The following is a 24,959-nucleotide window of genomic DNA, read 5'->3' on the forward strand; positions in this document are numbered from 1 at the left end:
GTGACACCGTGTCTGCGGTTGATAACGGTTCTCGTGAAAAACTTTTCATTGCGACTTGTTTACCGAACTGTGTGGCAATATTTTTATGGTTATTATTAAAAACGAGAATAATTTTACTGAAATCCTCCGTGGCGTCTTCAAACGTTTTACCGCAAAGGGATTATCCGGGGGATTTTGCTGAAAACTTTTATGTGCAGCAAGTATATCAAAGAAACCGTTGATTGTTATTGCCGAAAAACAACCCACGGTAAAATATATTTCCTCTCCTTTTGTTGTTGAACGATTAAACGACAGTATATATATAGTATAAACCAAAACTATTTAAATTAATACTACGCCAAACTCCTCGGAAACGCACGCCACGCCGTGCGCATATCTTGAAAATAACTCGACCGATCTCTATGAAATAATTCTCGAGTGACGTTCAAGCTGTCTTTGTACCAGAGTCTTGTAGTAGCAAAAAAATAATTTTAAACTTTACCCTGCTGGGTTGCACAGAGTGGAGTAAAGGACGGTTTCTCATACGATATTCGTAGGTATACCCAGTTTATTGGTTGTATTTTTTTGTATTTTTCTCAAATATGACATTCTTGATTTTAACTGAACACGTTTAAGTAAAAATTACCATCACTACACAATCAGTTGCAAAATTCTTATATTATTTGATATGAAACATAATTTTAACTGCATTCTGATGCTCCGTAGTGTTAAATTAAAAAAATGTGTTACTTAGTGTTTAATATGCTTTTATAATATTACAATCATATCTGCACTAAGATTTTAAAGTTAGTTCGAAACTACAGTTGAAGCTTTCTCGCGTTTCGAATATGATAACACATTTTCAACATACTTATGCAATTCATCGATAATATTTCTAAAATCGAATTTCAATTCGTTACTTTTATGTGACAAACTTATGACCTATACAGTCGGCTTAAGATCAACACTCCCATATTTTGTTTACATCTTTATTTCTTTGAAAGGTTATAAAGTTTTATATTACAAAATTTAAGGGAACAAAATCAAAAATTTGGGAAAGTTGATCAACTAGACATAAAAGTAAATTTAAATCCGCTTTTAGAACTCTTATAAGTAACTATAGCTTGATTACATAAATTGGTTCGTTGAAATTAAGTTTTCATGTCACGAGAGACCTTTTCGCTCTCCACTGTTGGAGGGTATGTACGTTTCTGACAAGTTGGTCACATGCCGCTACATTATAGTAGTACCAGCTATGACTTAAAATCGGTATTAGGTAACTTTTTGGTACACGGTCGATTTAGCCACGTATAAACACGTTAATATTTTATATTCACATAAGGCACTTGTTTTGTTGGTACTTATACATGTTTATGTTTGTGTTATTGATAATCTCCATATTTCTTAATGTATACATCTTACCAGAGAAATTATATATATATGGTTCCATGTAGTTAGTGCATTTTACTTTTAAGTTATTAAAAGTTAACTATATAGTTTGTACTATTATTATAATAACCACCGATACTTTTAATTTCGTTTTTCAAGACAAAATAATTTCCTCAACATTTTGATGTTTGTACGGAATATGGAACCAGCAGTATATAATTCTTGTATCATAATCGTTCAAAGCTGAGTTGATCCACCGTGCTGCAAAAATGTGTAATTATAAGGTTTATTATCATCTGCCACCGTCTCTCGACTTTAATCCCTTATAAAAAAATCTATCTGTTAATACATACTATAATCTCGTATAATCGATATGTTTTATTTCATCGGTGACGTAGTTTCCTGTAAAAAAATATTCTGTTGCAGAATATGAAATTATATGGTACTATAATATGGTTACGGTTTATAAGGCGAGCAATTGAAACCGATTTAAAATCCAAAAAACCACCGTCACCGCCCCAAGTGGCTGTAAATAGTTTTTGACGTGAAGGGAAGGATGAGCCATAAGTTTATACTATAATTATTGTAGTGTACGATGTACTTACCTATACTGGTCAGTGTCGTATATAGAAATATTTTATTGTGGTGGACTATAGTAGATAAAAACTAGCGAGTGATCTATTACTTGGAGGCTGTACTATCAACTATATATTTAACAGTTTCTATAAATATATTTGTATTTCTTATTTTTCAACAGGCTATGAAATATTATAACTTATAATTGTACCCAATAAAATATATTATTGTTCTATTTAAAAAGACTATAATTTCGGGGGGGGGGGAGGGCTGCATCTCACTAGGCCCACCCCCTATATACGCCACTGATACTGGCTATATTATATAATATTATAATGAAATATGAGGGACGAGGTATTATTCTTCCAGAAAGTGGTGTTTCTGTGCTCGGCAGCAGGTAAGAATATGCGTCGTTGACATATACACACATTATAATACACAGTATACACGACTTGGCGTGTGAGAGAGAGAGAGGGAAACGATCGTCCGCGGCACGTGCTCCATCACCACCCCGGTGCAGGGGTTGTGACGTGGGCCGTTGCTGGCGGCGTCGGTGGCGGAGAGTATACATACGCACGTGCGTGTGTCATTGACCTCTGCTGCTACGTCTGGCCGTCGGAGGGGTGTGCGCGCGCGTGAGTGGGTCACACGCAATACCGTCGTCTTTGACGGCCGCGCGCACGTCGGCGGCGGCGGTAGACTGCTTTTGCGCGAGTGGGTTGGTCGGCGGCCGCGGTTGTGGCCGGTGGGAGAACGGGAGGCAGCAGCGAGAAACGGGAATCGGAGACGACCCGATCGGCTGCACTCCCCTTCATTCCTCTCGCTCGCGCGTGTCTGCCCGCTCTGCTCACTGCAGCAGCTTCCGCAGCCGCCTACACGTGAATTAGCTTTCTGTAGGAAAAAAATAAAATCGGGAGCTTTACGCGATCGTCTTTCTCTCTCTCTCTCTCTCTCTCGATGTGTCTCCCTTCACAACCTTTCTACATGTATATAATATATAATGTTACGGGCAAAGTAGACTATCGGGCAATGTTTACATTGCCCGGACTGTGTATACTTTGCCCGATGTTTTTATATATACGAGGTGATCCATTTAACGCGAGACACTCGTTATTTCAACAAAACGCTAACCTTTTTGAAAATAATTTTTTTTTTCATAATTGGATTTTTATTGTTTTATTATTTTTAAGATTTTTGAATGACAACGAACTTTTTTGATTTCATATCCGAAGCAGAATATTATTCGTAGTATTTTGATCTCTACAAATCAAAATTCAGACAATAGTAGCTTGTTAATATTATACTTAAGTGTTTTAAGTTTAGACGAGTGGAGTAGCGGACCAGCATTTTGCGGAACATTCCTGTACCGCTCCACTTCATTCATCAAAAATTGAAATACTCATAACTCGTAAATTACTCGTCCAAAATTTGATTATAATGTATCATCGAATTCCTTTAATAATATTCTGCTTTGGAATAAAAAATAAAAATGGATGTTTTCATAAAAGTATAACAGTAAAAAAAATACATTTTCCAAAAACGTTAATTTTTTTTTCGAAATTAGGATAATGCCTTTCTTTAAATGGATCACCCGGTGTATAATATATTTTATTTTTATTTACACATACATTTAATAATAATATTAGATTCAACACGATTATTTTTCAAACTTCACATAATTTTTCTATGACCGCGACGTGTCGTCGGCGTCGTTGTTATTATAGCTGTGCAAAGCGATCCGATTTGGGTTTTATTTTTTTTATCTTCCTTCCAGTTTGCGTATACAGGGTACATTATTACATAATATAGGCATTAACTACGTAATGTGTTGTACAGTTCTGGCTCGTGAGTATAAGTGTACAAAATGTACCTACAAATTATTATGTTTTATTTCGCGATACGCGAAACCCGTCTAGAATTTTTTTTCCTCGATCACACTCACGTTGTGTATGACGTTCATATTAATTGTATAATCGTAAATAATTGTATATTACAATGTGCGGGTAATAATATTATGTATTTAATGGCTAATCGCGGTCTATTGAAATTATATCCCTCAGGCCTGCGGCATTTATCTCTCCCTCTCTCTTCTCTCTATATGTATATACAATGTACATGGACTGTCGCTGAGATTATAATCACAGTCCGTATATATTACATTATTATATACTCAGCTCCGAAACGTGTAAAAATAAATATTACGTTATAATAATAATTCACTTCACGAACGTACTTAATATTTTATCGGGCAAATACGCGCATTTTATATACTCAACTATATAATATACTGTACGCGTCGCTTATTTATTTATAATATAATATATATTATGTGAGTGTGTCTGCGGATAGGAGCAATACAAATTCGATTAAAACGTTTGCCGCAGCAGCCGCTGTGTGCGATATTGCGTCGTAAAATCTTGAGTTTGAAAAATTCATTACTCCGAAGAGTATATATTTATATAGTATATAAAATATAGGTATCTCGTACTTATATATATATATAAAACCGCTCGTTTTAAATTAATCACGTTCAAAATATTATAAAATATATAACATATTATATACGGAATGTCCCTCGACGGCTCTCTAATATAAAGTGGTGTTGTGTAATGGAGTTTACGTTATTATTATTTTATTATTATTATTATTATTATTACTACTCACAACGCTTTAAAATGGTATATAATACTATATATTTGTGGATCGCCATAAACATATATATGTATATATTATAATCTTGTAAGGGACGTAAGTCGGTATTATAGATTTACAATTTCTGAATATTATGTATAACGCGGTCGGTTGAATGCGAATCGGTGAAACAGCCACACACAGTCACTATAAATAGTTTGCGTTTATACTAATGTTATACATGTTTTGCATGGGAGATCATAACAACATTATTGTTATTTATGCGAAACTGCAGCATTATAAACGAATCCGAGATTAATTATCTCGAACTCGAATTTTAGTGTTGTCGTATAAATTGTTATTACGCATCCCAACTTATTACAACTCTCCGCCTCGACTATTATATTAATACCTATGTCGTTGTTTTCTCGTATTTAACGTCATCATTTTAATCGAACATTACATTTCAAAAACAATACTCATAGTCTGTTTGTACAACGATTGTTTTAAAATTAAACTATACGCGCCCAAAATAAATGATTTCCCTTTTACTTGAAAGTAGATACCTTTACCTAATTAATAAAATATTATATCGGTATGATATTATTATGCCATTTCAGCGTCAACACAGCATAATTACGCGTAAGTACTTGTACTCTTTAACGGTAAAAATAATATAGGTAATGATATTTCTGCGTAGGTACCGATGTACGATATTATATAATATTTGAATATATAGCCGGCGGGTTACGCGTTGAACTGCGTGCACATTTATGGCCTACGAAAATATAATTTTTATTACTCGGGGCATAGGGACCGTACACGGACATTATTGTTATAATATATAAGTCATGATAACAATATACATAATTATTATGTTATTATGCTTGGGTATTGATGTCGAGAAATTCAATCGTGACCCGTTCTGCATTGTAGGTGCGTTTTTTAAAAAATAAAGTTTTGTATTTCGCTCTTCCGCATTTAATTAAAACACTTTTTATTTTTATCCTATTTAACGCCGCCGCTCCTGGCCTTTGGTTCCGTTATCGCTCGCGCCTTGTGCATATAAATATTAAATATAATAATATGATATTAAATTTACTTTCATTGCATTGTTATCATCATTATTATTGTTATTACCTACAGTTGTTGTTATTATTATCGGTCGTGTACAACACGTATTGGAAAAGCTGCGGTTTACGTGCGCCCGGTGGCAATAGTAGCAGCTATAATGTTACTGCAACGAAAAGCGCACACGCATAATAACGCGTTCTATAAATTGTGTAAAACTATGAGGGCAATGCGAATAATAATGACAAATTAAATGGATTAAACATTTTATATGCTGCACACGATACTCGAGTCCCAAAAATGGTATATATTTTGCAGGTATTAAATTCAACCGGTAACTTGAGTTCCCCCGTTTTAGGGACGCAACTTGGCTTTATTATTTTTCCTACCTGCTGTATATTCTAATTATTATAGTCATAACGAGATTGCGTCCCCAAAACTTTACCTTTTATAGTTTACCCACGTTTTTCAATTTGTAGTTAAAAATGTAGTTATTTAATTTTCAATTTTCATTCATGATATTGACCTTACATTGTAATAAAAGTTTGCGATTATAGTTATAATTGACAATTGACAATTAATTAATGTAATCTATGTAGCCACTAACCTAACATAAAATATAAAAATTATTTAAATATAAATGAAAATGTATTAGTGTCGACCTTATACTGAAAATACACACGAGCAGTTTGCATTTATTTATATGTGTCATAACGTAATATATCGTTTATGATATTATATTAAAAACTTAGTGGCGACCAGAATATTTTACTCCTGCATGACATAAGTATAGGCTGCGCTATGACCTTTTTTGTACCTTTTTTTCGGGACGCAACTCATACACTTATAATGATTTATTCTCGGACCCAAGTAATAGCGGTATACCTATGTGCACCAAAAATTATAAATGCACAGACTTCACGGTTGTTGCGTAAGACTTGCGACGTAAGTGCACGGTGGAAAAGTAAGCCCCTGCCAGAAGAGGAGGGGTCGACATGGTGAACAAAAGTCCGTCGTAAAAAACGTATTTTTTTACAGTAATGAGTGCTTGCGTCATAGCTCCTGGACATATATATATACATTTCGGTGCAACTGGATATAAAGCTATATATAATATCCTAACCGGAAGCAATCGTTTTCGTAGTATATAATAAACTTTTTTCTTCCTTTCAAATTTTTTCCACGCGCCGCCGCCGTGCCGCTGATCTGGCATTGTCATACTGATTTTTCCTTTTTTCCCTGTAATAATAGAATCTTTTGAAGACATTTTTTTCCTTCCGCTGCATCGATAATAATGCGGATGCGAGGTGAAAATAAATGATGAACTAATTCCGTCTTAATGAAACAATAAATATTTATTGTGAAATATTTACTCAGAGTTATATCTGAAAACGCAAATAAAAAACAATCATGGCCGTTTTCTTTGCCTAGGTATATTTTATATATTTACCTATATATATATAGATGTTATTATATAGATGATTGTTATAAAAGCCTATATTATCATAATATTTTTTATACCCTCGTGTTATTGTTTTAATTTTTTTTTTTTAATTAAATAATTTACCTAAATTTAATTATTGTTTTTTTCCCCTCCCGTGCATATTAAAACGACGGAAAAACTTCAACAATATTAATACCGAGCACTTATAATTGCCATATTGTAATATATAATTTATATAATGTTTATATATATTATTGTATTTATTTTATTTTATATCCAAGTGTCGCGTTATTTATTGTTTTGCACTATCGTAAATGTTTAGATTTGTTTCAACGTTTTATTATTTTTTTTTTTTATATAATATATATAAGGACCGTTAAAACAACGCGTCTTGGAGATTGTGTATACTATAGCGTGTATACGCCGTATATAATGTATTTTAAAGTGTAAAGTATCGAACGCATTGGAATACAATTCCTCGAAAGTACTCGAACGGGATTTGAAAATGAAAATTATTTCTGAACATTATGTAACATCTGCCTGGGACACGGTTTACATATTGTACAAATAGTACATAATATATTATGTATAGTGTGTACATTATGTGTAGTTTTTCGGTTAGGTTTATATTGCGAAAATTTATAAAGCGCTTAAATGCCGCATACTCGCACAATCTATATAATGACCCGGTTCGCACGTTATCATTGTAGGTAACGTAAAACATTGGTAAATAGCAGAGTGTAATGCACTGTGGTGTCGTGTACCTATTTACATATTATATTATTACTACTACTATTTGTATTATCTATCGCGCCTCGAAATGGAATAGTTTTCTTTTTTACTTTTCGTATAGAATATATTAGGTATGTACTTGCGTTTTTTTTTTTTTTTATCAAACGTTGCGAAATACTCGATTAGGCACTATATGATTATACGCACCTCTATATTATCTCATGTAAGTAATTAAAATACGAAAAAAAAATTCCCCGACTAGCTCGAACCATAGTTAGGTGTGTTTACCTTATTCTGCGTTTATACCTTCATAAATATTATATTATATATATGCGCAGTTAAAATATCGTACCACAGCTGAACTTAACAGTCGTGCTCTGCAGGTTGAAGGTTCCATTTATATGAGCCCAAATAAAAATTATACCTATACTGAAAAGGTCGTCATCAATGTTCGAGTTCAACACAATGGTTAAAGTTATAGTTATATATAACGTCAAAACAAGACAAGAAAAATAATTCGTGTCGTACAAAAGTTCCAAAAACCCCCCGGATACATAATGTGTACTCCATTCCAGATATTAAATTTAGAACTACGCCTATCATATGTACATAATCGACAAAGGTATTATCTGATTGCGACAGAGGATCAGAGTTTAGTATTACATTGTAAGTGCCTATACTTACAATTACGTACCTATACTAAACATTCGCGTATTCTATACAGTATAGTGAACGTTAATTACTCGAAACAATTAATTACGAATAGAGGTGTCTCAAAACAAAAATATTGACTTACGATTTTATAATATTATGGATTATTGACGAATTTTGAATATTTTGAAATGTATCATATTATTAATATTGGTATAATATTTAGCTTATTATATACATTTTTAATATTGTTGGTGCTATAAGGATTAGTGACATGTATTTTTATATCTTTGGCGCTTATTATGTCATATTATGTAAAAATGTTGAAATCGATTTAGGTGAAAATTCAAATATCGATATTAAATACGGCCCCCTTCTGTCTGCAGCGCGTATAAATGATAGCTAAAGGTATTCGATTAAGCACTATGATTATACGCACACATATATATATATATACCTATATCATGTAGGCACCTAATAAAAGTACCAATAAATTCTCTAACCAACTCGAACCATAATAAAGTTGTTTATCTTATTCGGCGCATACCTTCTTAGATTACGCGTAATTAAAATATCTTACGAATTCGTATACTTCAGCTGTAAGTCGGCCTCGTTGACAGTCGTGATCGTCCCCATATACCTACCTTATATTTATATTATACGGAGAAGAACGTCATCCAACCCGATATGCGCACGTATACAACAGAGTAATATGTATAAATCATAATATTATGTAGTATAGGTATATATTACGATGAGTGGGATTCACTTTTAGATGTGTCAACATTTCGAAATCGATTTATGTGCAAGTTTACGATTTAAAATTCAAATATACAGTCCTTTTGTGTACAGCGCGTACCTATATAGGATGGATGTATAGGTATGGAGCGCCGGGGACGTTGGCCAAAGAGAATTTAAAACATCGTCGAAAACACCCGTCAAAACGGTTCAACACTTTAAAGGGTAAAGAAAAAAACCTGAGGCGATATTGCGGACGCGGGCCAAGGGTCGTATGTATAATATAATATGTATATATAAGGGATTGTCCTGTGCGTCGCGAGAAATTCTGTAGGTATATACAGGAGACCGCGGGTAAACAGTTGTTATACAGTAGTCTGAGCTTTGTGCGTATACAGGGTGGGTTACCGTGTTCTTCCATCGGTTTTTGTTCTGTGTAAACCTTACGTGAATTATGTACGACGCTGACCCGCACTGTGTATTATTTTACGTCGTGTGAAGTAGGTGTACGATATAATGACGATTAATATCAAAAGCCGACCAAGGGAGGGATGACGGTCGACACGGGCATTATTAATACATGTATGCGCATTACTCTTTTGTCACCCGCGTCACTCGTTAAATAAAAGTGCACAGAACAAAACATGCCACTATGTTTACGTTTGAAACATTTTTCAAGCAGAAATGTAGCAGGAAGGTATGCCTGCCTCTCGTACTCAATATCAAACTAAATAATTATTCTAGACTTGATAGTGATTTACCTCGATTATTATTATTATTATTATTATTATTGTAGAGGGAGATAGCTGCAGCTGCAGGTCACCTGATATATAATATAAAATTGAATTAAATGCATACGTCTGTAGTTGTTCGGTCGTCTTTAATAACCAGCTATAATTATAATCAAATATGAAAATGCAATGTTCGCACAAAATACACGAAATCAATACGAATAATGCGTATGGCATCCATCCGCGGTGTAATTGAAATAACAGGGCGTCGATAATGATATGATTAAAAAGCGTGTCGGCGTGTTTCTTGCTCGATTATGGGTGGAGGGGTGGCTTATCGGTACCGTCGCGGCTCAAGTGGGTTGTAGGCAGTGGCATATTTATATACGCGAGCACTATTATATGGAAGTGGTACATTTTGATGTGTGTCAAATGTTTAAAGTGCATTTATTTATTTATTTATTGATGTTATATAGACTTATGGGTGATCATCATAATACCTACTAAATCGAAATAATATGGTTACGTGCCTATAATAATCACCTACTGTTCGCTATTATATCATCGATTTTGTTGCAATAATATAATTTTTCATCGCGACCCGTATTTTTTATATACGTAGTCATCTCTCACTCGACACGCACTAACCCGCCAGTGCTGCTGTGGAGAGGTTGTCGAGGATATATCATATACATATTACTATTATTATTATATTATTTCCGTTAGCCAAACCGCATTGTTGTGCCCATATACGTATATATATAAATGTATGAATGAATGATATCCCATCTTCGTCGTCCTCATAATAATATATCCCTTGCAGATCTGTCCTCGAGACCTGTCAACATCCGAATCCACGTAATGTATTCCTATTATTCGTGCACTGCGGCGTGTATATTTGTATATAAGCAGAGAGAGGGAAAAAATCGCTTGATCCTTCACACGCCGTTGTCGAATAACGTAGGGTGTATCATTAATATTTTCTATTTGAACGTTTCTCCCGGGGGAGGAGCGGGAAGTGACAACCCAAAAGTCTCGCATAGAAAACACACTATATGACAACTCTATAAAATATATTATTTATATTTTATAGGTATTATAATATGATTTCATATACCGTGTACATCTAAATGTTTAGGTATAATATAATAATATATATATATATAGGTAAATATTGTGTGTTCGTGTGTGGATGAAATTCCGTGTTCCGCAAAACGTCTTGGATACGTTAAGTCGATGGTTATACTATGTATTAATAGTATATAACATAATATATACTATTGTGCGCTTGTATATTACATTATATCGATATAGTACGTCGTTTCATTCATCAATGAGCTAATAATTGGATCTACACATTTTCTATTCCGCTGCGTTTACGAAAATACTTTTGTTAATACGCGTGTGCGCGTGCACACAAAATATATAAATAAATGTATATATTATATTATACGGTTCTCACGGAGATTTGTGTAATATATATGCACGCCCCCCAAACCCGTCCACCCATGCAATGTAGCTAGATATATATCATATGCATTTCGTTTATCCGACGAACAGTTTGCTCTAACATAAAGATAACAATCGTGTAACGTCCGTTCTTTTTTATTCATTTTTTTCATGTGTCCTGCCTAATTGTATACCATCCATAAACTTACAGGATGATTCACCGAACATGCTCACCCCCTTTTCCTCTTCAATAATGTTAAAAACCTAATTTTTGGAATTTTTAAATATCGGTACTTTAAAACCGTATTTTAAGATTCTTCAGATATTTTAACCTCCTCCCTACCTCTTTTACACTGTAAATTATTTAGCGGATAATTTTTCTGACGTACTAATCAAAATCAAAATTCGAACGTTGTATAGTTTTCGAGTTATTTAACTTTGTATAGGTACCTACTAAGTATAATATAGGTCCATGATAATATTGGTTTGGAAAATATTGGGGCTATGTTATGTGGAAAATTTCAATAATTTATATTAATCTATCAATATTTATAATTTATAAAAATGCTCTAAGTATATAATAAATATACTAGTCACTAGATCCAGTAGATATTACATAATATTAATATTATATATTATATAAATACAATTTATATTATTTTATATTTTTTTAAAACCATTTTTTGTAGTATAAAAATTTAAATAAATGATAAATTACTCGTTAATCAGAATTTTGAAGTAGGTTATAGATATAATCAACATTTTCAAAAAAAAAAATTAAAAGAGGGATTCTCATTTGAAAAACAAAAGTTTGTAGTTTGTACCACCTCAGAAAAAAATCTCAGTAATATTTGAATACATTTATTATTAAATGAAAAAATGTGGATAAGCAATAAACATATGCTTGGTGAATCACCCTGTACATTTTATATATACATGATATGTGTGTGTAAGAAAGGTAATTTTAACAATTTTTTTTTTCCAGGTAAATCTCCCTTCTTTCAAACACTCGAAGATCAAACGGGATTGTTGGACGACCCTGGTTCGCATTTGATCGATACATCCGTGCAAGCTCTGACATCGCCGTCTCGGTCGTCGCCCCACAGTCAAGGATCGGAAAGCAGCGAAAGGTTTTCCAGAAAAGTGTTTGTAGGCGGCTTGCCACCGGACATCGACGAAGGTTCGTTTATATTTTCTTACCCTACCGCCAATTTCGAAAAATAAACAGTTTCGATTTTATTCGAATATTTTTCTCGATGAAAACTAATTTGTGTTTTACATTTATCTCCTAGATGAAATTACGGCTAGTTTCCGCAGATTCGGTCAACTGGTGGTCGACTGGCCTCACAAAGCTGAGAGCAAGTCTTATTTTCCGCCAAAAGGATACGCTTTTCTTTTATTTCAGGTATTTATTGGTTTTAATCTATTATTCAATATGAATATTCTTCTAAAACCTTCTATATTTAATTTTTTCCTAATATATTTTTAATTAATTGATACACGAGATGACCTTCAGATTTTAAAAACAAATATACATGTATACAGGAAATTAAATGTTTTCATAACCACGAGTATTTAATGAAGAATGAATTTACAGAAAAGTACTATATTTTTTAACTCACATTTATACAATTTCTCTGATTTTTAAGTTGCAGGTTCTGTTCATAATTTTTAATTTAACATAGAGGTTATAATTTAAAAATTATTAAACTTTAATACTATTTACCTGTAGGATATTGAATGGACCACCGGGACCACACAGTATACTTAAAAAAAACTTTCCATCACTTTACAGATTAAATGTCATTAAATAAATTATATCTTTCTAAAAAAAAAAAATAGAATAGTTCGATAATTGAACTTTAGCTCATCTGAACTATATTGTATTCAATTAATGAATGTATAAAGGTGAGAATCGTCTCACAATAATAATTATTCATTTCTATTTAAAATTAACCTTGAGACAATCCTATTAACGGTTGTTGAATAGCGTATAACAAGTCAATTTTATGGAATATTAATTTGACAGTTGTTATATCCGTCCATTCGTAAAAAAAACCTATTGTGAAGAAGAAATACTTGATTATTTATTTATCAACATCGTAAAAATCTAATAACTTATTTACTGAATTTAATCATTTGTGAATTTCTCTTAATTGCCTATAGATTTTTTGAAGAGATCATTTTAATTGTGACTCATATATTATACAATAAGAGTCTAGACTCATAACCAAAGTTTCAACAAATTATTACATTTTATTTCTACATCCGGGCCCTATTGGCCATTAAAATGTTCAGTTTTTATAAATACGAATAACAACCGAATAAAGAATATTAACTTTTTGTTTTTAAACTTGATACATATTTTTCAATTTGTTGAAGTTTCTTAAACTCGCTATGAAGCGTATATAACTTATAAAATATATTGTTTTAGCCGTCGTCGTACAAGGTAAATGTTGCACTATATCTTAAATTCTTATATAAGTATACTTAACAAACCAACAAACTTGACCTCTAAAACTTTTCTAAAATTATGAAATCAAGATTAATATAATTTTAAAAGGTATGAAAAAATGTTTTAAAAATTAAAATTAAATTACAACTCTGCTACATTTCTTGATTATAGAGTAAAGTATGGATTAAAGTCGAGTTCAATGTTTAAAAAAAAGGCAATTGGTAAATGCATAATATTATCATACAATAAACATGTTTAAGAAATCATCTGATTTTAATTTAAATTGTTTATATGGAAAAAATTAAGAAGTCTTTGTCCCTACGGAAAAAGTTACTTCGAAATATCTAATTTATGTTAATATTGAATTAAATAAAAATACAATTAAAAAAAAACAAACAAATGAACTCGTTGATAAATTATTTTTTGCGAACTTGAAAGCGTCTTTTTTTTTTAAATATTAAATTCTCTCTCCATTTATGTATTTGATTCATTTTTTGTTTGTGTGTGTGCTTAAATTATTTGGCAAATTACCAATTGGCCCAAAACTTACATTTTTTTTCCACTCGTTTCACGGGCATACTAGAAAATATACAACGAAAGGAAAAAGTGGCAGAGAGATATATGGTCTTTGGGTTAATATTTTTTTTCCAAAACGGCCGATGTCAATATTATACCATGGTATATTATATATAATTATATTATTATGTATATTATATACTATACCATCAATTTATATTATACTTTCTATACTTACCGACCAGCTACTTATATTAATAAATCGTCGTTTGGATATTTTTTTCATGATATATTTCTGCTGCAGGACGAGTCTTCGGTACAGCAATTGATCGACGCGTGCATTCAGGATGACGACAAATTATACTTGTGCGTGTCTTCGCCTACCATCAAAGACAAACCGGTGCAAATTAGGCCTTGGCGTCTGTCCGACGCCGATTTTGTACTGGACGCGTCCATGCCGCTAGATCCTAGGAAAACCGTGTTCGTGGGTGGCGTACCCAGACCGTTGAAAGCCGGTAAGTTTTAGTAACGATCACGATGAACATTTACATGACGTGTTATTATTGTTATATAATGTATACACAAACATGATAGCGGAGGAGATCTAACGCCACGAATCATTTAGCTCTCGCTCCACTTACGCCCCCATTATAGGTGTAATTGTGCTCATCAAAATATATAGTATTACCCTGTGTACCTAATTATATGTATTTGCAATTCACAATCGGTTTTTTCGTTTTTTGACGCTGTCCTGTTTTTTGATTTCAGTCGAATTGGCTATGATCATGGACAGATTGTACGGTGGAGTGTGTTATGCGGGAATCGATACCGACCCAGAGCTTAAGTATCCGAAAGGAGCTGGCCGAGTAGCGTTTAGCAATCAACAGAGCTATATTGCCGCCATTAGCGCCCGCTTCGTACAGCTCCAGCACGGAGACATCGACAAGAGAGTGAGTATTATATCCCGTCCACAGCGCAGCGTAGAACAAATTCACTGAAGTAGAGGTTGGGTTAGGTTTGGAGGTGCCCTGGAATCTGGTTTAAACCTAAGGAAGCGTCATGAGTGTTTTTTCGAATTTGTATCAAAGTATAACAGAAATATATTAAATTTAAATCATAAACGTTTCCACCGTAAGTTAAACTATTGATACGTTTTGGAGAAAATATACGTGGGTAGTATGTTATATAATATATAGACATACCATGCCTTAAATATACAAGGTTATTACAATAGTACCCCCACTATATCATTTTATCACGTTAAGGAATTAAAATGGCAGCGTAAGGGGACGACTTATACTGGTTAGCTATACTATGATATTACTATAATATGAACCGTACCCTTACGCTGTCATTTTATTACTGTTTGATAACAATATGGGCTATGTGCAATAACCTTGTATATTTAAGCCATGAGACATACTATAGACATCATATTATTGTATCAATTAGACCATACGCATAGTCACCTGCTTTCCAACTTAACCGACCGTGTAGTGAAGTGAAACGTTTCCAGTCTACCCCTGGTATAGCAATATGTACTGTAGCATATCTGAAGCTCAACCATTGGATGGGGTGGAGGATGGTAATCAAAATGTTTTGATACCACGTTGATAAACTTCTTTGATTTTTTTTTTAAATAATTATTTTACTTTCATAAGATCATTGTATAAATTCATAAAAAATAACCAAGGCCCATCTCACAAGAGTAGGAGAGGTCCATCTACACCCTCAAATAGATACGTCACAGAGTATGATGCTTGGTATACCCTGTTCAATATATTTACATACCCATTATATTATTTTTGATGTTTCCCACCACCTCTTTATTATATTGTCATCGCTGTTGTCTGGTTTTATTATTTTATTGATCTGGTTGTTAACGTACTTGATTTTACAACCAAGGTCGAAGTCAAACCGTACGTGCTTGACGATCAGATGTGCGACGAGTGCCAAGGACAGAGATGTGGTGGAAAGTTCGCACCGTTCTTTTGCGCCAACGTCACTTGTTTACAAGTAAGCGAGCCGTGAGTCAAAATAATTCTATTAGTTTGGTATTATTATTTTGATTTTGGTTTGATTTGTTGAATTTATCTTGTACACATATATACGATGTATTCATAAAGTTTGGAAGTGTAAATTACAAAACAGATTGAAGACATTAATTAAACGTTTTCAAACTTTTTGAACACCTTATAAGTTAGTAAGCCCTACTGTGCCGTGTTAAGAGTACCAAAATTAATATTTCCAAATGTGTAGAATATAATATATACGTAATAATTTATATACGTCTTCACTATGTAATTTTTTTCATAATATTTATTTAAATTTTTTGGGGTATAAAATTAATCTCTATTCCCCGTTTCGTTATTGTACAGTATAATATTATATTATATTACATTAATTCGTGGTCAACTCTGTTCGGAACTTTAGGGTTGTTCCGAGTTATTTTTAAAAAAATATCACCTGTTTTCAGTACTATTGCGAACTATGCTGGGCAACGATCCACTCAAGACCGGGTCGGGAATTTCACAAGCCGTTAGTTAAAGAAGGAGCAGAACGTCCAAGAACTGTGCCCTTCCGTTGGTCATAACGTAAGATTCCGTAACGAGTAGTCACATTTTATTAATCCACTTATTTGTTTTGTTTTTTTATTTTATTTTATTATTCTTACGCATGTTTATACAAATGATATAAAAAAAATTTAATGTTTTTGAATAGTCTTTTTAAAATCTGTCGTTTTTTAATGCGAGAACTGTTTTTTACAATTTTTTTTAATCTACCTTTATTACACAATTAAGCCTCTACTGACTTAGGGAAATTGACGGTTTTTTTTTTATTGTAATTATTCTTTAGGACTATTTAAATAATTCAGGGTAAACACAATGGATAGGGCTCTTTACACCGAGCAAAAACGAATTGTATTAGTACTACAAACGAATTGTATTAGTACTACACAAACCTTCCAAAGAACTTAGATTTTGTTTCGTTAGAACTGTTTTTCATTTTATTTTTATTGTTTTTCAACTGTTGGTTTTTCTCTTTATACTTAGATAATATGCAACTTCCAAAAAGATTTTTTTTGTTTAATGACCTAACTTAAGAATTTGTTTTTATTTTATTTTAAAGTTTATTATTTTTAGACAAATTGTTTCGACTACTGCCACCTTTTTATCATACAATTTTTATAGATATTGTTTTAATTTTGTTTTTTTGTTTTGATAAAATGGTTTTTTTATATACACATTTAATATATATATATATATATAATATATATATGTATATATAAATATATACATATTTATATATAAAATATATAAATAAATTAAATATTGACATTATTAATTTGCAAGTTAAATCAGTTTGGTATGTAAACCTTTATTTTCCCATGATTTTGTTCTTAATATTATCTTATTATTAATTATTTATATTTTTGGGGGCAATATTGTATAGAATAAACAATATATCTAATTGATATTGCGGACGTGGACCACAGGTGTTACCTATAGCAATCGAAACTCTTTAATAAATAAATAAATTATCAATGTGCAATGTTTCGTAAATTAAATGTATGCATGCATCCATGCAAACAATAGGTGTGCCCTTTTCCTGGTTTTTCGCCTAAGTTTTAAATTACAATATGAAATAAAAAGAATACGATATTAAATATATTTTTCTACTTCTTTTTTATATTTTTTAGGCAGCTTCGTTACGTCTTAGCCTAGTTACCAATTCTAAAACGTTAAAAGTTAAAAATAAGAAGAAAAAATATTTGAAATTACACAAAACTGAAAACTGGTGTTTTCTCATCAAAATTTGTATTACCTTTTTTTAAGTAAAAAAAAAATGAATAACGTTTGTTGAATGTTATTTAGTTTCAAAAGTTTTTAATGTTTCGTTATTTGTTTTTTGATATTGATAGTATTTAGTTTTTAAAAACCTACCTTTATTTTTTATAATAATTCTCTATATTTTTAATATACTCTACTATACCCTTAGGAACCCGATCGTTTTTATAAAATACCTCAATTTTTGAGGCATGCTTAACGCAGGTCTTCTGTCCCTCTACCCCTCATTTTTCCACTGAAATTGACAATGTTCCTGGAGTTTTAAATTATCAGTGAAAAAAAAATGTATCAATTGTAATATTATATGGTTTTAAAAATGTCTATGAATTACCAACATTTTTCAATTGGTCGGTAGCATATTGTATGTAAGTCTTACACATTATTAGATTGAAATATAGTTAAAGTCCTTTGGTCACTGCTGAATTTTTTCCAGTTGCGTCCAAAATGATAACGTATCATTTGCACATAATTGTCTCATGCTATTCATTATTCGTACGTCACATTAGTATTGAGTTTCAGGTAATCAAATCATATCAGTAATTATTGATGTTAAGAGAACAATTATACAAACATTCAAAGACATTCTACCCTATAAAATTTGACATCAGTGCTACCGATGCAACCGATATATACAGCAATATTAAAGTATAAACAATTATTTTGCCCTCCTTTTCCTTTATCTCGTACCTCAGTTTTCATTGTCATTCGATTTGGTAACGTTAAGCTGAGAAGATAAAATCAAAAAACAAGCAATTTAATTACATTGTACTTAAGCTAAATTATAAACTAAACATTTTTCAATAAAAATAAAAAAAGATAATAAATAATAAAATTATAATACATTTTTAAGAATGGTGATTTATACTATAATAATAGATGATACTGCGTTTTCTTGCACTTGATTTAGAGAGTAATGATAAATTTCACTATGTACATAAAAAAACAAAATAATTATGGTTTAGGCAAATTGTTGTTTTCTTTTTTTGGGGGAAAAATTTAGTGTAATTTTTATCATGAATCGATAAGTTTTTTAATCGCACCTAAAATATATAAAATATTTATAGCGAATTTTTTTCATTATATACATTAGGTTATTGATAATAATATGTAAAAAAAAAAAAAAAACCAAAAAAATAATTTTTTTAATATTTTGGCAGTCAGATTTTACTAGTTTCTAGTCAAATTATCATTAGCCCATTATGTTCCTAAGCACAGGAGCCATATTTAATAATACAAATATTAAAAGTAGATAATTTTCTTTTCTTTTCTATTGCTCATTACTATAACAGTTAAACAATTTCAACAGTACACATTTTCAAAAAAAGATTTTCCACTTTTAAAATAATAATTTTACTTTTTATGCTGACAACTGATATTTTATATATTATTAAAATTAAAATTAAAATTATTATTCAAAATTAGACATAGTTATTTTGAAATAACAAAAATAAATAAATAGTTGTATTTTTTTTAAAACTTTTTTGTCTATTAAATGCTAAGTAAAAAAAAGCATTACTTTAAGTGTTCATCGGTGTTTATATATAATAATGTCTGTTTGTCATTTAGTGTTTTGGCTTGTGTGGTTTTTGCGGTAGGGAAATATATTTTAATTTTTCTTTTAAAATAAAACAATCTTTTATAATTTTATTACAAATTTTAATATTATGTAATTACTTGTTTTTATTTCGCTGGCCATTCTGACATACATGTATTTGGCTGTGATACAGTATTTTGTACATCTTTTATTTTTTAACTGCATAATGCTCGTTTAATTGAATTGTTGACTCGTTTTTCTTTTCTTTTGCTCTTTTATGATATAAAAATGGCTATATATATTTTTCTTTTCTTTTTTTTTTTCATGTAAATTTATAATAATTACTATAACTTGTCCGGTTTTCTGTAAGGGTCGGTTACCACTTAATATATTTCGTTTTTTTATTTCTTAATAGTGCAATTACTTCTCTGTGTAAATAAGTTGTTTTGTTTTCCCCATAATTTTTTTAATTGATTAATAATCTTAGGTTTTATTATTCTCGTTCCTCTTACAGTTCGAATGATAATAATAATAACAACAACAACAACAACAATAATAATAATAATAATAATAATAATAATAATAATAATAAAAACAATTTAAATATATATCTACACATTTTTTTATTTCCTGTGGCTCAATATTTTCTTCCATACAAATGTTTTATTAAATAGGCCATTTGCTACAAGCCAAACGCATATTTAATTAAACGGTTACAAAGTCTTAAAACATAGGTTATCCTACTTTTAATTCCACCATCAATCGTATTATATTGCAATGGAATGAAAATCATTTTTTGAGTTAATATTTTAGTTTTTGTTGATTATTATTATTAGTATTATTACTATTACTGTTTTTTTTTCAAAACATCAATTATAATAATAACCATTTATGTTATTTATTTTATAAACTGTTTGACAAACTTTAGTAAAATTTATTGTATAATTTGTTTAACTAATATTTTACCACAATTTGTTATAAACGACGATTACCATTTTGCTGTTGTTGTAGGATCTATAAGCTAATAATTATTGTGTTTTTTTGAACGAATATTTTATTTCTGTATAATCCAAATACAAACATGCATTCAGAAATTTGTTATTTTATTTTTTCTTTTATATTTAAATAGGCAGGACTGTGATATGATCAATAAGAATGATTGTAAAAACAGATACCTATATATTTGGTTTGTTTATTTTTTTCTTTATGGTCTAATTAATTTTGTAACACATTTTTAAATAATGTCGATCGTATTGATCTCTTGTCCAGAAAAATAAAAAAAAGTAACTTACATCTTGTTAAAAATAAAAAAATAAAAAAAAATGTTATATTATTTTTGGTTTTTATTCTATTAGTTGGTTTTTTTTATTTACCTGGGATTTTTATTTATTATTTTATTCATACATTATATTATATTTTTTTTTCTACATAACTTTTATCTAGCGTTTTTTTGTTTGTTTTATTAATTTATTTTATTTATTAATTAATTTTTTTTTTGTATGTCATGTAAAATGCATATTTTAATTTCAAAGACACAAAATATAATATCATATTGCCAGCTGGAAGGGAAAGTGAGACTTGAGTTCAATAATTTTGCTTTTTGTTAACTTTATATTTAAAAAAAAAAAATTATAATAAACGTAATTACCTAATTATTTACTATAATAGAGATGGAAAATAAATGATAAAATATTCTTTTGTAGTATACCTAGTTTAGATAAATGCTAAAAAAAAAAAAAACTAGCCTATGCTAAATATATTATTTGTGTGCATTTTTTTTCATCACTCCTATTTTTTATGAATTTTGTACGTTTTTCTAATATATATTTTTTTTTGTATACTACGTATTTTTTAAATGTAGTAATGTTGGACAAATCCATTATAAAAGATTAAACATTTTTTTTTACCCAAATACCTTAAATTTAAATTGTTCTTAAAAAAAAAAAATTATTGTAATGTCAAAGAAAAGATTAAATCTTGTCTGTCTTTATTATTTCATTTTAATAATATATATATTATATAATATCATGTATAACACACAGTGTCCAACTTGCTTTTCCCGGTAACTTGCCCCGATATTTCGATTGGGTCAATTTATTATGGTTTTGTTTTTGTTTTTATTTTTATTTTTTGTTTTGTTTTGTAAAATCATTATAATAATGTATATCCATATAATAAAAAAAAAATTACAATATTATCTTTTGTTGTTTTTATTTCATTTTGTCGCGTTTTATGGCCAAATGAATTGTACATAATGTGTATTTTCTATGTTATAATTATATCAATTGTCAACTACCTATACTGTTCCCGCAGCTAACTGTACTCAGCAGGTGCCTGCTCCAATAATGGTGAACCATTCACAGTGTTGTTTATAATATAATAATCGTCATAATTAACGCCGTTGTATAATATAGAGGTACTTGTTGTCGAGGTTTTTTCTTATGCATATGCCTAAAAATCTATTAGGATTGTTCAAATGCAAATCGAATGAACACAAAATAAATACGACCATGTAAGTATAACCAGTACCTAGGTACATGTAGTGGTCGGCGATCTTCAACCATCGGCCGGTTCTTACGACTGATCGGAAATATATTTCGATTAGTTGTGTAGCTATAAAAATAAAATTACGAACGAAACACTGTTTAAAATTTTAAAGGTGTAACGGCGCGTAAACAAACCACTATACAAACCACGTATACCAAGTTCTTGAATTGGGATGAAAAAGTGTAAACAAAATGCGTGTAACTGAATATTTAAATGTCACATTTACTAGGATATATGATTAGAACCGCTTCCATATTTTTTTAAGACAAGACACTTTCTGCATCCTTAACTCAATTCAAGCACTATCTACAACAAAAACGTAAATACTATGCAATCGCGTTCTTCCCAAATATATATAATAGAACAGAAAATATAATATCCAAAAAACGTTCTACAGAGTATTTTTTTATTATATATAGTGCTCGACCACCAATGCACATGTACCATGTAGATTTCAATGTTATAACGGAGCAACAAGTTGAAACAATAATAATTACAAAAATGTGTTAAATCTCAACAGGTCCTTGAAGGTAATACATTTGACAACGTTAGAGCATATATTTTAATCACGATAATTTAGTTATTAATGTTAACAGGGATTCTTTTGTTAATTAACAAAATAATGGATATGTGCATCGATTAGGTAGCTATTACATGTTTGTTATTTTTACGTCTATTGTTCAGTTTCTGTGTAGAGTCCCTCGCAAAAATAAAAGTGTCCCAAAACAATAGTATACGACACTTCTTTCAAAACTAGAAGTTGTGTTGAGGATGTGTTGCTATAAGAAGATTGAGTGAAAGAAAGTCCAATAAAGAATATGAAAACAAATGTGATCTTTTTTGTACGATAACGACGAAGCAAAAGATCAAAGTCGATCATATTTTGTCGTAATAGTTAACATTTTATGAGTAGCCAATGAATAGCTCTCCTACAACTGTGTGTTCAATATTTATTTTCTAAAAGACTTACCAGCTAATTAATACTTATACCTATTATGTACGCTCAATAACTGATTACAATTGCTTGTACATTCACCTAACAGATTAAAAGTTAACAAAAAGTAGGTGACAGATGTCTGTGCAGTATTATGTAATTTATACTTAAATTCATTAAGAAAGAAATAAGTAAAAATAATTATTACTTAATTAATTTTACTTTGAAATCTTATGCATGATAGTTATAATAATCAACGTCGAGCGAATTAAACTGAATAAATGTTTTTAATTAATCAAAATATGAATTAATATTAAAAAAAATTCTTGGTATTTAAATAACTCTAGAAAGAAAAGTGTCGGAAAAAGTAACAAGACTGATTAAACAAAACACACAAAAGTCTGTTTGATTATTTTTTTCTTCAGTTAAAACTCCGAAAAATCTCAGAGGAGATCCCGAAATATATTACTCATTATAAATTTTGTATAATACTGTGTTAGGTACAACACTATACCAGGCGCGTATTTTATGTTTATTTTGTCGAGCGCTTTTTTTGTCAAGTTGTTGAAACAGCTCTTTTTTCCTACAACACTTTTTATCTTAGATAGGAGGCGTGTAATCAAAAGAAAGTAAGTAAGTAGTATAAACCATGGACGTTGGCATATCTATCTGCTTTAATTTTGTTCTCACGTATACGACCGCTTATCAGTGTGTGTATATAAATATATAATATATTATAGATGCTCATAATACTATAGATTACGAAAATCTCTTGGACATCCGTCACTGTCTCTATTTTAGCTCCAGGTGCTATGGTACACATCTGATGTATATTATGTTATCAACACGGCCCGATTACTATACCTAGATACCTACAGGTAAAGCTCGGTTTTAATAGTTAATGCTATGATTTATTAACCGTACTCAGTAAAAGCTGAAAACATAATTTTTTAAGGGCTTTTTCTAAAAACTTTTTATACAATTTAGGATACCGATAAGTAAAAATCATGAGAGTAAAAACTGATTTATTCATAACAGAAAACTTATATTATTTTTACTATATTATATATTTGTCTATTGGTCATAGTAGTTGTACTACACTTGTATCATGTATCAATAAATAATAATAAATAATTTGTTTAAATATATTTTTTTTTATACTCAAATAATTAACATAAATATCATTAACTTGTTAACAGTGTATAGTTATCATTTTTAAACGAAAAAATCTGATTTAATAAAGAAATATATAATTTAATTTAGTAATATAATATGTAGGAATAACTTGGATTTTAATTTTTCATTAATAGTAAATTATTAGGCTTATTATTATTTATATATTAAATATGAATATTACAATACATCTTGAAATCCTTTAATTTAAAATATAAATAAAATTTCTTATATATAATCTATATTGGATATATAGATAATATGTACTAAAATTAGGTATAATTTTAGTAACCATTATTGTTAAACCAAATATACCACCTCCCCATTCAAGATTTCCAAATCCACGCCTGAGTACAAACATTTTTGTAATAAAACAGCGTATACGTAAAATATATTACGCTGTGGTCGCGATATCGTAAAAGACGTGTCAGTGTCGAACACTGAACATAAAATAAACAACGTTTGTTCATTTTAGACATATTTTTTATATCTGTGGCTATGTAATAATAATATAATATTATATTCTCGTCTTGAATACTATTGAAAACATTCGAATATCCA

At 30.4% G+C, this 24,959-nt stretch overlaps 1 protein-coding gene across 3 annotated transcripts in view; it reads left to right on the plus strand.

Moving 5' to 3' along the window:
• Positions 1–17,491, plus strand: part of LOC100165826 (cytoplasmic polyadenylation element-binding protein 2) — a 212,931-nt gene extending 195,440 nt beyond the window's left edge. For 2 of the 3 annotated variants that reach the window (XM_029486900.1, XM_029486898.1), the window contains 6 exons: positions 12,377–12,571; positions 12,684–12,796; positions 14,667–14,877; positions 15,131–15,312; positions 16,268–16,378; positions 16,839–17,491. In XM_029486900.1, coding sequence (XP_029342760.1) covers positions 12,377–12,571; positions 12,684–12,796; positions 14,667–14,877; positions 15,131–15,312; positions 16,268–16,378; positions 16,839–16,955 — 929 coding nt within the window. In that variant the 3' untranslated portion in view covers positions 16,956–17,491. Of the gene's footprint in view, positions 1–12,376; positions 12,572–12,683; positions 12,797–14,666; positions 14,878–15,130; positions 15,313–16,267; positions 16,390–16,838 lie in introns of all 3 variants that reach the window. The other variant, XM_029486899.1, reaches the window with a different exon arrangement.
• Positions 17,492–24,959: the final 7,468 nt, after the last annotated feature.

Source organism: Acyrthosiphon pisum, chromosome A1 (assembly GCF_005508785.2).
Source record: "Acyrthosiphon pisum isolate AL4f chromosome A1, pea_aphid_22Mar2018_4r6ur, whole genome shotgun sequence".
Taxonomy (NCBI): domain Eukaryota; kingdom Metazoa; phylum Arthropoda; class Insecta; order Hemiptera; family Aphididae; genus Acyrthosiphon; species Acyrthosiphon pisum.